General features: G+C 47.1%; 2 protein-coding genes across 2 annotated transcripts in view; both read right to left on the reverse strand.

Moving 5' to 3' along the window:
- CYP24A1 (cytochrome P450 family 24 subfamily A member 1) overlaps positions 1 to 5,834 on the reverse strand; it is a 17,153-nt gene extending 11,319 nt beyond the window's left edge. Inside the window, exons 1-4 of the mRNA XM_019640924.1 lie at positions 5,399 to 5,834; positions 5,002 to 5,192; positions 3,716 to 3,809; positions 1,659 to 1,829 (exon numbers count right to left, since the gene is read on the reverse strand). Of these exons, the coding sequence (XP_019496469.1) occupies positions 1,659 to 1,829; positions 3,716 to 3,809; positions 5,002 to 5,192; positions 5,399 to 5,656 (714 nt within the window). The 5' untranslated portion in view covers positions 5,657 to 5,834. The remainder of the gene's footprint in view (positions 1 to 1,658; positions 1,830 to 3,715; positions 3,810 to 5,001; positions 5,193 to 5,398) is intronic.
- Positions 5,835 to 7,387: 1,553 nt separating this feature from the next.
- LOC109381842 (1,25-dihydroxyvitamin D(3) 24-hydroxylase, mitochondrial-like) lies at positions 7,388 to 13,893 on the reverse strand. Its single transcript, XM_019640925.1, has 4 exons — positions 13,866 to 13,893; positions 9,780 to 9,871; positions 8,945 to 9,056; positions 7,388 to 7,854 (listed from the first exon to the last, which is right to left on the reverse strand). The coding sequence occupies exons 1-4, from the start codon at positions 13,891 to 13,893 to the stop codon at positions 7,454 to 7,456; spliced, it is 633 nt and encodes a 210-aa protein (XP_019496470.1). The 3' UTR covers positions 7,388 to 7,453.
- Between the last annotated feature and the right edge of the window lie 2,005 nt (positions 13,894 to 15,898).

Here is a 15,898-nt window from a genome sequence, read left to right on the forward strand (position 1 = left end):
TTTTTGCTTTCTTGTTAAAGGGTGACCAGTACCTTCTTTCCTTCTTGTTTTTGCCTAAAATGTGAGGTGAGGCCAGGAGGGGCAGTAGCCACTGTGCAACAAGCCAACAAGCTCAGGACGCATGAGCAAGGAGACACAATGAACCCGGGCTCCCAATGACACAGAGTGCCAGCTGTGGACTGCTTTCCTCTAGACTTCTCGTAATGCGAGACAGGAATTTTTAAACCACCGCAGTCAGGTTTTCATTGACTTGCAAAGCATCGCATTTGAAACTCCTTAATTTGGGTATCTACACTGGACAACTTCCAAAACATACGCCTCTTTTCTCCTCTATAGTCATTCCTTCGCTCTACTCTACTTCTCTTTCCCATAACACCTTCTGTGGATTTCCTATTTGTGTGGAGCTTTGTAGTGTGCTAATGTGACTGGTCCATAACTTTTAAGTTGAGGCTGTTCTGATAGAGGTGATAGATAGGTCAGGACAAAAGCCTCCGTCTTGGGGAACCCTCTCCCATCCCTCACACCAGCAGCCAGAGTGATCCTTGCATCAGATCAAACCACACCATCCTCCTGCTGCATGCACTGCTCTCCCTCCCAGGAACTCGCAGGCTCAAAGCCCACCCCCCACCCCTGGTTTTATACAAATTGCCACAGCTGGCTGCTGCCTTCCTCCCATCCTCTGCCCTGACCTTGCCCCTCCCTTGCAAGATATGCTCCAGTCATTCTGAATGTCTTTCTGATCCTTCAACATAACCTCTGTTCCTCTGCCTGGCACGTTCCTCCTCCCCTCTCTTTCACCTGGCAAACTACTACTCATCCACAAGGCCCCGGCTGAGATGGCACCACCTCCATGAAGCCTTCCCTGACCACACTCAGCTGAGGCAGCCCTCTGGGATTTTCCCACGGCCTTAAACCTCCTTAGTCAGGTGCTCACACGCTCTACTGAAACTGCCTTGCTCCCTTGCTGCACCCACATTGGATAGCAAGCTCCTGAAGGCAGGGCTCTGCTTCCTATCCCCAGAGTGCCCCTTGAAGAACATGGCCATGCCCTCTTCTGTTTGAAGCTTTCCACGCCTCTCATCTGACTCAAACTAAAAGTTCTTACCGGGACCTCCAGGCCCTCGCTTGATCTTTCTCAGCTCCTCGTTCCCCTCTCTCCTCCTGTTATCCACTCTCACCAGCACCCATGAAATTCCTCAAAGGCATCCTCCATGCTTCTGCCCCAGGGCATTTGCACTTCCTGTCTCCACTGCCTGGAACTATCTCCCCCCAGATACCCTGTGGCTTGCTCCTTCCTTCCTTTAGGTCTCATCTCAAATGTCTCCTTATCAAAGCAGACTTGCCTCATCGAGCCAGGCACTTCTGAGCTTTACTGTCTCCCTCACTCCCCCCAGAGTGTATGTTAAAGTGTGTTTCCGCATCGGTTGTCACCCCTACTAAGCTCTAAGCTCCATGTGAGCAAGGCTGTTGCCTATTTTGTTCACTGCCGTGTCCTTAGTCCCTAGCATGGTGCCTGGCACATAGAATGTGTTCAATAAGTGTTTGTGGAATGACTACACAAACAACTCCTAGTGCAAAGCATAACTTCAGTGCCTGAAAGCATTAGATAGGCTGCTATGGCCGTTCCTAGTCAGCAGTAGTCTATGATTATGGAAGACTTGTCCACAGAGCCATGTTTTATCCTCAGAATCACTTGCAAAATCAAATGAACAAGGCTGTGAAGACAACTTACTTTCAAATGACCATTTGTTCAGTTCGCTGTATAAGTCTTCGATGTGGCCTCTCTCATCACAGAGCTCATCTATTCTACCCATAAAATCAGCCAAGACCTTCAAAGAAAGAAACCACAAAAGACACATTCCAGTCATTGAGGGAAAACAAATGTTTAAAGCTCAGTAAACCAACTTCGGGGTTCACTACCTTGTACATTCATGGGCCATAAGGTTGTTACCTCTGAGGCAATGCCCATTGTATATCTCCCCGGGAGCCCACCTGACACCCTAACGGCCTTGTCCTGGGGTCTTTCCTCAGCTTTTCCTGCAGCCACCCTGAAGCTTAAGTTTCAGCTTTTGATCTAAATTTAAAGAAAGGAAAACATTTCTTCTAATCAGAATGGGGACTAAACCACAGAGGAAAAGTCAGTCAAGTGTCCCTTGATGGGCACACATTGCAAGGTCTGTGACACTATAACTACCCTGAGGTTCGCCACTTCCGTATCTGGGCCAGCAAACATCTCTTTACTGATGGGTATTGTGTTAAGTGTGTTGAACTTGGAGCCAGGAAATCTGCAAATTCTGGAGGCAGCTCCCTCACCAAATAGCTCTGTGACCTTGGACATGTTATGTAAGGTCTTTAGATGCCAGTTTCCTAAAGCAGGGCTGTAGATGACTGGTGCCTTGCACTGAGTGAGGCCTAGGAAGTGCCAAGCTCTGTACCAAGTGTATTGTCTTCGCTGGTCCTCACAAGAATCTCGTGAGGTAGGCAGTACTGTCATAACTCTGTTTCCTATGTAGCAGATGAGAAGCCTGAGGCTCAGAGGCTAAGGCACTCGCCCTTGAACATGGAGCTGAGAAGTGGCTGTGCTGGGGCCTGGAACAAAGTCTGTGCAACTACCAAGCCTACCCATGGAAGTGATGGGCATGTTAAGTTTGCCACATACGCATTCAAAAGTACTGTGAAGTAGTTACCACCAGGGATTTCACATGAATATATGGATTTTCCACTACTTGTCAATAACAACAACAGCAATAATAATAATAATAATAGTAATAGTAATAGTAATAGTAATAGTAATAATAGGATCTGGCAACACCAGGTCTGCATTCCCACGTGGCAGTCAATTGCTGGAGCTGGGGCAGCTGTCCCCTCTGGAAAGGGCAGGCACTATTCTGTTGGCCGAAACCCTTACCAGGCCTGCCTTATACATGTATATTCATTACCTGGCCCCTGGACACTCCTGACTTTGCAATCTTTCACTTATACAATCTTATGTGGTTCCAAGTTCAGTTCGAAATAAACACTCAGTGTGAATGGGAGTAAAAAGAGATTACTATATACTTAAATTCCTTCCCCTTTGGCCTCCCGTTGGCTAAAGGATAATATCTAACTACCTTAGCATGGCACAAAAACGTGTGCCATGTTGTCAAGGCCTACCTTATGTCCAGCACCGTTTCAGAGAAAGCCCACTTCTGAGTGTCCTATCTCTAAACATACCACCACGACATGAAACCATAGTTTCAGCAGGCTGGATGCCTTTCTCCACTATCTCAGGCTTGCAGACTCCTATTCATCCTGCAAAACCCAGCTCAAAAGTCACTACCAGGGAATTTTATAAGCATTATTTCATTGAATCCTCACAACAGCTCCGTGGAGTGAGAATTGTTACTCCAGTTTTATAGATTGGGAAACTGAGGCTTAGGGAACGTAAATGGTATCGTCAGGTTACATAGGGAGGGGGTAGAAGGCTAAGGTTCAAATCCAAGACAGTGTACTACCGAAGTCTGTACTTAGAACTGCTCCCTCATTGCGATATCACTTTAAAAGAGGGTGAAGGAATCAGGGTTTGGCAGGGAGGAAGATAGGGGAGGGAGTGAAAAGAAAGTAAAGAGTCCTGAATCATCTAGAGTGTCTCTGCACTTTGTAGCCTTGATGTGAACCCCACAAACATCCCTGCCTCCCCACAGAGACCCAGGAAAACCAGCCCTAGCCTGCAAACCTCATTGATTTTGTTGTCCAGCTTCATAATCTCCACTGGTTTCATGAGTTTCTTTTGAAAGGCACTCCGGACCCTCTGCCAGTCTTCTCCTTCCCTGGAAGGAAAGCAGAAATCTATTTAGAGCAAATTGAATTGAAAAGAAAGGAAGGTAACAGCAGAGAGACTTCCACCTGTTCAGCTGCATGAACTCTATCATGAAGTGAACACTGAGAATCATGCCAAGAAATGTCCAGAGACTATTAGCATTGGAGTATTTGGGGCTGCTTTGACCAGAGGAGGAGAAAGCACCTTTCCTCCCAGCCAAAGAAAGCACCAGGAAGGCGACCTCCAGATAATTTGGGTTCAGGGCTGTTGAGGTGTCCTTGCTGGGCTTGAGCTGGGAGGCCAGGTGCCTCAATCCCCAGCAGTGAGAGTGGACACGTGAACATTCATTCCCTTTACCAGAAACACAGATCTGTCTGAGGAAAAATCTTGTCTTCTTGCAACCCATTGACTTAGGTTGAAAGTCACATTCACAAACTACCTCAAATTTGCCTCCAAATAAAAACGTACAGTCAGAGATTAACTGGGGTTGTAAAAAGCCTGTTCCCATCAGGCACCCCTTTGCACTTGCCCCGTAGCTGACCACACAGCCTGTGATGCACCATTCTTTAACATGGTTTTTAACTCCGGTAATTATATCCTGAAGAATACAACCATTACGCATCACAATTGGAGGGTAAAAAAAAGTGCTAACTTGTTAAATGCTAAATGACAAAGCAGAGGGATAACATCATATTAAAGCATTTATCTATCTAAAATGCAGCCTTAATACCCCTCCTCATCCCACCTTTCAAGGGCACCTAGGTCATAACTTTCCGCTGCCCTCCAGAGAGGGAGGTCATTGTCGAGAAAGCAAAGGAAGTTCATTTCTGGCGTTTGAGCTTCAAAGGGGATGAAGGGATTACAGGGAATTTTAAGAGATAACGTTGTTTGTGTAACTCATTTGTCTGGCACTCTGACTTCAGAACCTCTTCCCGCCCAAGAGACGGAACACCACAATTTGTATAATGCTTTTTGACATTTCTTTGATGGAAAGGCATGGCCCCAGCCCAGTTGCCATAGAGAACAAGTGCGCAGCGCAGCTGTCCCTCAAATCACTCTCATCTATGCAAGAGTTCGCGACCGCACCCGACAAGGGCTTTCGCGTTCCCTGCATCAGAAGGGCCAGATACCAGGGAACTTCTCGCCCATTTCTAAACGAATCAGGCCCAGCTGCCGGCCCCCATCCTGCGGCCCGGACTCACAGGATCAGAAGCCCGTAGCCTTCCTTGCGATAGTCGCGATAGGCCTTCCAGGGTTTGATCTCCAGCCGCTGGGGATATGCGCTCTCCGTGCGGTACAGCGCTTCCAGCAGGTATGGCGAGCCCAGGTGCACCGAGTCGAAGGAACCCAACTTCATGCGGAAAATCTGGCCGTACTTTTTGTGGTACTCCGCCTGCAGCCGGCCGGGCACAGAGCGCGCTCAGTGTGCATCCCTCGTCGTCCCAAGAGCGTTCCTTCCTCCTCCCGCCTCCTTCCTCCCGGGGACCGCTGCTGCCAGCACACCCGAGCGCACGCTGCGCCGGCGCCCCGCTCCTCCGGGAGGGTTTGGAGCGCAGGGCAGGGAAAGGAGAGGGAATGGGGGCGCGACGAGGCATTTACCAGCGCGTCGTGCTGTTTTTTGAGCCCTCCTTTCCAGAGAATTTCCAGCAGGCTGCCCAGCAGTGGCCAGTTGGTGGGGCCGGGCAGCGCAGTGGCGTTCTGCACCTCACCACGTTCCATCAGCGGGCAGAGGGGCACCTTCCGCGGCCGAGGGGGCGCGCACGCCGTCGATGTCACGGGTCTGGGGGGCTGCCCGAGGCAGCGCAGCTGCTGTAGGAAGGCGGCCAGGGAAGGACTCTTGCTGATGGGGGAGCTCATGGCCGCGGGGCAGACGGGGGCCCGTGGGAATGCACCTGGACCGCGAAGCGCGGGTTGCTGATGTGGCGCCGGCCGGGATGGGTGCTTGACGATTCTGGGAAAGAGGGGCCGAGAGGACCGGCAGGTGTGATGGAGGGAGCGGAAGAGGCACAGAGAGCAGAAAGGACCTAAGCGAGGATGCTCGGTGCTGCACCGTGCAGCACCCTCAGGGCGCGGTGCCCGCCGAGCGCTGGCCGCAGGGGCGGGACGGCGGGCAGGAGAGGGGTGGGTGTCGCTTGAAAGAAGGGAAGGGAGGTGGGTCTGCCTGTGGGTCTGCGAGTCTGACTTCCAGGCCTGGAGCCGTGAAGCGGAGGTGTCAGGGCGGGTGGGAGAGATGCTACGGGAGCTGCAGTTTCCCCCTGGCGCTGTCCATGATCCACGCCGGGGACTAAGTATTTATGGAGACAGGGCAGGCGCTGGGTGGCCAATAGGCACGCTGCGTGGGGCGGTGTGGGCCCTGGCTGGCCTGGCCGGGAGGGACGCGGGACCCGGGTGAGGCGGGGTTGGGCGTGGGGAGCTGGAAATCGGATGGTGTCAGCGAGGTGAGCGAGGGCGCCCGGGCCTTGGGTGACCCGTGCGTTGCTCTCCGGGCGGGAGCGCAGCGAACTCCACCCCGGAGATAACCCCCCGGGGGTGGCGCGCTGTGCCGGGAGTTCACCGGGTGTGCGCCGAGCGCGCCTCCCTGCCCTCCCCCAGCGGGCAGAGCCGGCCGCGGCGGCCGCGGCTGCAGCCCTGCGCTTGCACAATCGCGCTGCTGGGCGGGCGAGGTCTCCGAGTGCGGGCCCGGGAAGGCTGTCGACGCCTGCCGGGGCCCCGAGAGCCCGCGCGCCTCCGGGAAGCTAGCTTATGCTAGCCTGGACGGAACGCTTTGGGGAGGAAGGTTGACTTTCTGCGCCTCCCAGGGCGGGGAGGGGTTGAGACTGCTGAAATGCATCCAAAGAGGGGAGTTCTCCTCTGGGTCTTGGGCAAGGAGGGCCAGTTAAATGTGCAGAATGTCCTCGCTGGCTACTCCATTCTGGCCGTTATGAAGATTTAGTGCATTAATACTGACAAAGTGCGTACAGCATAGCCCACAGTCAGCACCCAACACAGTTGTTACCTCTTCCAGCAGTTAGGAAACGTGCTGTGGAAGCCTGGCCTGCCGGTGAGGCTGGGCTGGGCTACCTCTCCTACGTCCGCCAGCCCCTCCCTTTTCTGGGACCCCTTGGGCAAAGGATAGGCACAGGCAGCTCCACACCACGGCCCTTCCATCCCCACAGCCCCTACAAAGTGCATCCTAGGCAAGCGTGGGGCCACACACACACACACACACACACACACACACACACACACACACACACTCTATCACACACTTTCTATCGTCATTGTGGCTGGCAAGAGAGCAACCCGCTTTACTAATTCAGGAAGAGAAGTTGGAGATTTTTGTTGATTATTCCGAAGNGTTTGGAGTCTGACTGTATCGAGTACCTACTAGGAGTACCCACCACATCAGGGGCAAGATTTTGCTATTTAAAATGAGCCGTTTCATTTAAATGGAAATCAACGTTTCCCAAACTCACTATGTTTACATTTCCAGTGTAAAAATATGATGGGACTGGCAGAGAGTATTCCAATATTTCTACAATAGATGATACCCCCAGTTAGGTAGCATGCACAACCACCTAAAATAATTCCCACTTTTAAAATTTCTAGACCCTCTGTCTGCGGAATTTCACAGCTTCTGAATTCCTGCAGCAGCTGGCCTGCGTGTCACAGCTCTTATGTCCTGCTCTGGAGTTTTGTCACTAGGATAGGAGTCCCTGGGACAGCTTCCCTTCCAGTATATGTTCGAGCACAAAGGCTGTGCATTGGGGCTCCCACGGCACCTAGGATGGGGTTTCTCCTTTGTGCTAAGCCAGAGCTCGATCGATCCACGTGGCATGTGTGCGTTGTTGAATGACTATTTAAAACACTTCGTGAAAAAGATTTTGCAGACTGTTTAGTGAGCAACTGAAACATCAGGCCCACACTTACCGTTTCTACTGCAGCCAGCTGCAGCTCCGTGACGGCCGCGTACAATTCTTTCTTCGAAAGCCGATTGTGGTGATAAATGTCACAAAGGAAATCTGTGCCAGGCTGCTCACTGTACTTCTCTAACTGCTGGTTGACACAAGATTTGACTATTAGAGGAGAGAAAAGGGAGAGGAAGTCAGTTGAATACTAGGATGAGGAAAAGAATGAAAGGGAAACCCTCCTTGCAACAACAGGAGGAGCTTTTCAGGGACATTGACATGGTTAAAGTAGCTAATACTGGCTTATAGTTGAGATGGCAAGGACTGATAGGTGCGCAGGTGAGCAGGGCTTCTCAAAATTTTATGTGCACAAGAATTGCTTGGGCATCTTCTTAAACTCAGACTCTGAGTCGGGGGCCCAGGGTGGGCCTGGAAGTCTGCTTACTGACAAGCTCCCAGTCATGCTTGTGCTGCTGGCGTGCAGGTCAGGTCACACCTTGACTAGCAAAAGCTTAGAGCTCAGAGATCATCATGAGATAGAGGTAGGATGTGGGCCCACTGTCAGAATCGGAAATTGGACCCGGATTCAGGTGTCTAGCTCATATGGTCACTAGTTTTGAGAAAGTTACTTAACTTCTTTGTGCCTCAGTTCTGTCACTCGGGGCTAAGAGAGGGACCTACCTTATAGCATTTTGGGTGGGAATTACATGAGTGTGTCTGTGTGTGTATATTTGTGAAATATATATAATATATTATTATAACAGAACAATACTTAGCACCTAAGATTCCTGCCACAATATAGCAGAGATTGCTCTGGTCCATTGAGAGATTGTCATATGCCAGGTTTTCGCGTTATCTATGTTAGACCTAGAAACAGCTGCATTGAGGTACGTACTATTACTGTTGTTGTTCTTAGCCCATTTTGGAGGCCAGACAACTGAGGTGAAAAGCAGATGGCACATTTGGCCAACCGGCCACACCAGGGATAGAGCTGGGACTCGAAGCCAGGTATCTCTGACTCCAAAGCTCTGGCTTCTAAACACTTCTAGTTCTGGAAGAGGACAGAAAGCCACCTCCTGCCTTTTCCTTAGAATCTGTCTACCTTAGGGCAACCCCCAAACTTGTGCTTGCAAAGCCTGAAAGAATCAGGAGAAGCCACTCCATCAAAGGATCAAGGTGGTCAGTCCGGGAAGATCATTCCAGACCCCCAGCCAGCAGCTCCAGGGGCAGGGTGGCCGGGCGTGGGAGGCCACGCTACCTGATTTGAAAATGGTGTCCCAGGCCAGCGTGTGGGCCTGCCAGACTTTGGTGTTGAGGCTCTTGTGCAGCTCGACTGGGGTGACCATCATCCTCCCAAACGTGCTCATCATCTGTGAGGAACACAAACGCCTTTTGATCCGGTTTCTCTTTCTTTCAAAGGTAACTCTGACTGTGGAATAGGAGCATGCTAAACACCGTCCCCCATACCCCACCAAAGGCTGCAACTCAAAGGAGCCCTCCAGGCCTCTCCACACCAGTCCTGTCAGCAGTATCCACCCCTGCCCCCCAGGGACACAGCAAAAATAATCTTTAGGATGATTTTCTGCTGGGTGTGTTTTATAAAAAAATTTTGCTCTTATAACCTAAATGTTAAAAAAAACACAAAGAAGCAGAAAGGACAGCTATAATTTCATATTCACTTTAATTTTCAATAGTAGCTAATCTCAGCCATGTCTATACCAGTTTCACAGCATCTACTATATCCACAAACCACCTAAACGGTTCGAAAGTTTTAAATCTGAAAATTTTCTTTTAAAAATGTTATTTTAAAAATGGACTTTTAAAAACTAGTATTTTAATCAACTGACCTTTAACTGAAATAGCTACTTTCACTTTGCCTAAACAATGATTTCATGTATTTCTTTATTATCACATATATTATCACATGTGGGCACATCCATGCATGAAAACACACAACACCGATTAAAATGAACGCTTAACTATCGTTGAAATATGTGTGCGTGCCCCTCTTGGGGAAACACTGTGACCCACATTTGTGAAGTCCTGTGAATGATCAGTCAGGAAAACTGCTCTCTCCCCTAGGGGGCGCTTACTGTTTTGATGGCCATGATGAAGTTCAAAGCCTCATCCCCTGCATTCTTCTGAAGGAGCCCAAATCTCTTCTCGTAGAGCACCAGGCAGATGCCTGTTGATAAAAATAATCAACACTGTCACACAACCTGGAGTTTATGAATAGCTGGCGATTAAANTTTTTTTTTTTAACTTTACAGTTTTAGTGCACAAGAAACTGCATTTCTGGATTTTAAAAGAAAGGTTTTTTTTTTGCCACACCCTAAAAAGTTACCACAAAAATATAAAAGCATTATCTGTACTCAGGGTTTCAGCCACATGCAAAGAAAGAGCCCTCATAGGAGGGTGCCAACACCAAAATAAGACATTCTAGCATTGAGTTGAGTGCTTCAAGGGACCAGCCACAGTTTCTGACAAAGACTCATGGCCTTTTAAGTGGCATCCTTTATTTCCTTTCCAAGGGCAACGAGAAGAGAAAATATATTGGCGGAAACAGCCAGTGTAGCTTTTAGCCTCATAATATTCACCACTGGTAGTCATAAGTATTTGTTTTTTAGGCCTTTTTTAAGCTAATTGAAACCAAATATTCCCGTAAAAATGGCCATTGTGTCCTTCTGCTGCAGACATGAAGGCGCTGTTGCTAAGTACCATGTGCCACTCACGTCAACGAGCAAAGTGCAAGGCGATTTGGAGCCCATGGCATTTATTATTTTTGGAAGAAGATGTCTCCAAGGCAGGCTTCTTCATGTCACAGGACTGGCAGCCTCAGCTGCAAATAAACTGTACACGGCATTATTACAAGAGGCCAATTTACAAAACAGGAAGAGGGTGTAGCCGCTAAATAAGACATACTTTCAAATTTCTCTGATTTTCTAAATGTGACTTTCAGAATAGCCAGGACTAAAACAGAAACAGATTTAACCATATCAGTGGGTCCTTCACCACAAGTACCAAAGAGAGTGTCCAAAAGGCAGATAACTGTAGCTTTCACCGAAGCCCTGTAAGACAGCCCAAGGCCTGTAAGGATAACTGCAGCGGCTAGATCAAGGGGAAGTGGCCTGAGAAACCTCATGGGCACAAACTGTCCTGGCTTGACTTCTGTGGAGGAGACCCATTTCGTAGCTAGCCTTCCTCCTTCCTGCTTACACTCTCTAGCTCTGCTAATGCCACTCTCCACCCACCAGCCAGAGCCCACTTTACAAAACATAAATTTGATCAAGTTACCCCCTTGCTTCAAATGCCCCAAGAGCTTTCCATCACAGGTATAATATTGATAAAACCCAAATGCCTTCCTAAGGCTCCTGGTTAACACGGCCTTTCGACTTCTCCAATCTCAACCCAACCACAAGTGCTAGTTCTGCAGTTTCATCCCTCTTCCTGCCCCAGGGCCTTTGCATGTGCTGTTTCCACTACCTTGAGTGCTCTTCCACCAGATCTTTCCATGGTTGGCTCCTTCTCATCATTCCAGTGTCAGCTCCAGTATGACATCCTCAGAGCGGGACCCCTCCCCCATCTCTCTGTCACATCACCCTGGTGGCTTCCTCCATGTCCCATACCGCTATGTGAAATGATCACATCTTTCTGTTTGTTTACGTGGCTACTGTCTGGTCTCCACTACCATTTAAGTTCCATGAGGGTAACTGGTTCCAGGTGGTNTTCCATCCCCACAGCCCCTACAAAGTGCATCCTAGGCAAGCGTGGGGCCACACACACACACACACACACACACACACACACACACACACACACTTTCTATCGTCATTGTGGCTGGCAAGAGAGCAACCCGCTTTACTAATTCAGGAAGAGAAGTTGGAGATTTTTGTTGATTATTCCGAAGTGGCTCCTGTTCTCTCATGCCAGCCAGAGAGGAGCTGAGGGACGCTCTGTTTGCTGGTCTGGCTCTTCAGGCTCTTGGCTGTGTCTTTTTGATCCTAGCGTTGGCAAATCCTTTCCTGGTGAATTTTTTGTAAATTCTTTGTTTCTTGAAAACCTTTTGCAGCCCAGCTTGAGCTTGAACACTGTCACTTCAGATTTGTCCTGAGGGGTTATTGTTAATGTTAGTAAAAAGCAATAGCTGTATATTATATATGAATACAATTTATATATAATGCACTATATCTACTTATGTAGGTATCTATTTACGTATACACAGTATGTAGTACATATTATATAGCATATACTATAGACTATCTACTATACGTAATATGCACTATATCTTGTATAACATGTTCTATAGTATACAAATGAAAGCTTTCTAGGCTTTATGATAAAGCAGCTACTTAGCTAGACATTTTACACAAATTTTCCCATTTAGTTCAGCATAATGACAGAAAATAAGTGAATAAATAAAACTAAAGCTTAGAGAGTTAAATAATTTGCCCAACGTCACAGACCTTATTTACTATTGGCTCATGTGGGGTTCAGGCCCAGATTTTCTGATTCTAACCTTGGTATGTAATCTATACATTGATATACATCATGCTATAGTACATCACCTTTTCCTTAAACCAGGATTATCTCAGAATATTAGAAATATTCCTTAAATGAGAATATCTCCAAAGGGTCAGTCAGGTGGGATCAGCATGTGTGGGACTGTGTAGTGGATGGAAATGTGGTTTTATGTGCTCATGGTGCTGAAAAAGAATAGCCCCAAGGAAAGGATCCATTTAGTTCACCGCTATGTGCTTTGCTTCTGACATTGTGCTTGGCACATAATAAATGCTCAATAAATCCTAACTCCTGGGTGACCGGTTAGCTCAGTTGGTTAAAGCGTGGTGCTGACAACACCAAGGTTGCCGGTTCAGTCCCCCCATGGGGCACTGTGAGCTGCGCCCTCTTAAAAGAGTCAACTATGCCATTGTAGCATGAAAGCAATGTGTAACCAATGACCATGGCTGTTCCCCAATTAAAAAAATAAATAAATAAAAATTGTGACTCCTATTGTTATGCCACCTACTGAGTTGTAACCCTTTGTCATTTCCTTCTCTCTCTCTCTCTCTTTCTCTCTCTCTCTCTCTCTCTCCCCCCCCCCGCAGGTGTGCCCAGAAAGAAAGGGAAATAATTTCAGATTTGCTGAGTTTCCATACGAGATTAGCATTATGTTGCTTTATAAACGCCAAGTGGATACATGGAAGTTCAGGCAGTCATTAGTCTCATCATAGCCAGCAAGACAATTCCTATTTGAGGGACATGGGTTTCTCTTGTCCAGTGGAGAAAGCCCCCACTCATTTTCATACGGAATTACAGAAGAAAGCAAGACCTCAACCCACCCATCTTTGACCAGGTTCAGCTAAATTCACAACGACGGCTTGGAGCCGGGTCCCAGAGCTCACCCTTCCTCACTTGGCCACTTCCCTCCCTTATTACTTGGTGTCTGTGACTCATCCTGACAGGGATCCTGCTGGGAATTACTAATGAGAGAGCTTGAAGTGCCTCATAAGTGCCCACCATCATTACTGACACAGACCCAGGCTCTCTGTTTGCTTCTGGGAAGTCTTACCAAGTCCTGAATGGATAATTATACTCCAGCCCTCACACCAAGCAACCACAGATGACAAAGCGTGTATGCATTTATGTGTGTGATGATGGTGGGGTGGCAGAGTCCTTCGACGGGCAACGGCTGCTTTCTCTGTGCTGAACAACACACACTCTTTCCTATATATCAAATAGGAATATAGTTTTGTGCTTCCAAGCTTTGGCTAAGCTTGGGTGTGAGTCCTAGGCCCGCCTTCTGATTATGGAAACTTGGGGGACTTACTTTCCACAGCTGTCGAATGGACAGTGTTGGAACCAAACTCACAGTAAAGCTCAAAGTTCATGGGAAGAGGAGAATAAGAATAGCCGATTGCATGCGGTTGCTGTGGGAATAACATGCCGACAGTTCTTTACACGGTGATGTGCTCAGTGAACACTATTTCATGGCATGACTGTATTGGCACACACCTTGGTTTTTGCAAACTATATACGAGAGAGGCAACTTAGATGTCTCGACTATTATACTCTGTGTTCAACTTAATGTTGTCATTTTGACTCAGGAAACTGCGTAACTGGATAAAGCCAAAGGAAGATTAGCAAAGAAATAGTAGCCAGAAAAACCAGGGCTAACTTACCGATCTCTGTAAGCCTCGGGTACTTCATCTCAAAGCGGTGATCACAAGAGTACCCACCCAGAAGGGTTTTTCTGCAGTTGACAAAGCATTGAAAGTCCCTGACATATAGGAAAGGCTCTAAAATGTTACTGTTGATGTCATTATGAACTACAGGAATTGAGCTCTCAAATAGTTCAGGTCATCGTCTCTATTACATGGGTCTTGGGGTTCTCTGCCTAATTACACAGAAACCTTGAAATTCTATTTTTGTCTCCTTGTTTTTGTCTCTCCTAGAGCATATGACACAGTGCTGTTTACCCTGGCCAGACCCCAACAGAGCAAATAATAGGCAATTGATTATAGATTTTTTCCTCATTCTCAAGTGAAAAAAGAACAATCCACATCAATACATCCTTTGTTTTCTGAGGAAGAAGTTGTTGGTAAATCCTGGAGGGTTTTAGTTGTGTGTCATAGAAGAAGCAATGCTATTTAACAAAAACAACAGTTTGGGTCCCCATAGCAGCTTGAGTTGAAGCTGTGTGGCCTGGGGCGGGTTATTATTTAACCCCTCTGAGTGTAGCTTCCTTATTCATAAAATTGGGGGTTCCTGTGCCTATGTCACAAAGGTTCAGGTGAAGACTTGAAATCTCAGGTGCAACACCATTAACCATGATCTGCACACACATCTGTTTGGCTCCTGTACTTGCTTGGTCGTTTCTGAGTAGAATTCAGTCACGTTGGCAAGTTAAAGTTATATAGATGATGGAAAAATATATCTGAAATCCTCCAAAATGCAGTTACACGTGGAGAGCTTTTGAAAAGTTTCATCACTAAAAGGGGTGTTCCGTTTCGAAGGCCATGAATAATAGAGCGTGTACACACGAGTCGATGAGTCATTTTACTATTACTACAAATTGTGACTTACTGAGGAGCCAGGTATTTTTACTACCTCTACCCACCCAACAATACTGCCAGGTAAGTATGAGTTTCCATTTGAGGGCAGAAAACCTGTTTCTTGCAGAGTTTGAGCCAGACCTGAGTTTGCGTCTCCCGTGCTGCCTAGTTCCACTCTGATTTGGTTCACGTCGTCCTCATCTATGAAATGAGAATAATAGTGGTTCTTATATATTTTAATATTACTCTTATAAAAATATTCTATAGTTATGATTTTGTACCTTGAATTCTAGCTTGCCTCAGGATGTCAGCAACCTGAGGGCAGGTAGATCATCTGTTTTAGTTATTCTCTGCTGTATTCTTGGTACTTCTAACCATGCTAGGATCAGTTCAGGTACTCAATACATACTCGTCAAATCAAAAATTGCAAAATATCAGAAGTTAAATGCCTTACTTGTTCTACGCTGTACTTGTTCAATTTGATGGATTCTGTGGTTTCTAGCAAAACACAGTCCTTGGCAAAAGATGTGTTTAATTACAAACCTTAATTAGGAAGGAACACATTAAGGGCTGGCCGAGTGGCTCAGTTGGTTAAGAGCTCACTCAAGAGTGCGAACTCTGAGCAACAGCAGTTCGATTCCCAGCCCGAGCTGAGCAGCTGCTGAGCTGCCAACAGGTAGCAGGATGGCTCAGCTTATAAAATAAATAAATAAATAAATAAATAAAAGAAAGGAAGGAGCACATTATTTCTGCTTTTCTTTTTTTCACCATGTCTGGGAAGATGGAGGTCTGGAAGAGAAAGCTGTGCCCTCTTTAAAGTCACCGAGCATCTCCACAGGAAAAGGGAGAGAATAAATTAAATCAGTTAATATTTGAACAGCATGTGTTACATGGTAAATACTCAGGAAGTTATTAATAACAATTTTGGAAGATAAAGAGCTAGGCGAAGCTGCCTAATGAAAAAAACTCCATTGATTTGGAAAAGTTCTTCTGGTACCCTCTATATTTCACAATTAACTTTTAAAATTATATCATCAATATAGATACCTGTTCTAGGCTTTCTTGCATGATACAACTTGGCTAATTCATCAGGGTGAAAACCAGGGAAATTCCATGACAAGATTATTATTACTAATTCTATTGGACCCATGGTACTTTCT

Source organism: Hipposideros armiger, unplaced genomic scaffold, assembly GCF_001890085.2.
Source record: "Hipposideros armiger isolate ML-2016 unplaced genomic scaffold, ASM189008v1 scaffold_54, whole genome shotgun sequence".
NCBI classification, from domain to species: domain Eukaryota; kingdom Metazoa; phylum Chordata; class Mammalia; order Chiroptera; family Hipposideridae; genus Hipposideros; species Hipposideros armiger.

Excerpts from the sequence above, each read along its gene's own strand:
- LOC109381842 (XM_019640925.1), bottom strand. The coding sequence starts at position 13,893 with ATGAAGTACCCGAGGCTTACAGAGATCG. Across the intron at positions 9,872-13,865 it reads CCCGAGGCTTACAGAGATCG|GCATCTGCCTGGTGCTCTAC; the intron begins GTAAGTTAGCCC and ends TTTTATCAACAG. Across the intron at positions 9,057-9,779 it reads TCATCATGGCCATCAAAACA|ATGATGAGCACGTTTGGGAG; the intron begins GTAAGCGCCCCC and ends TGTTCCTCACAG.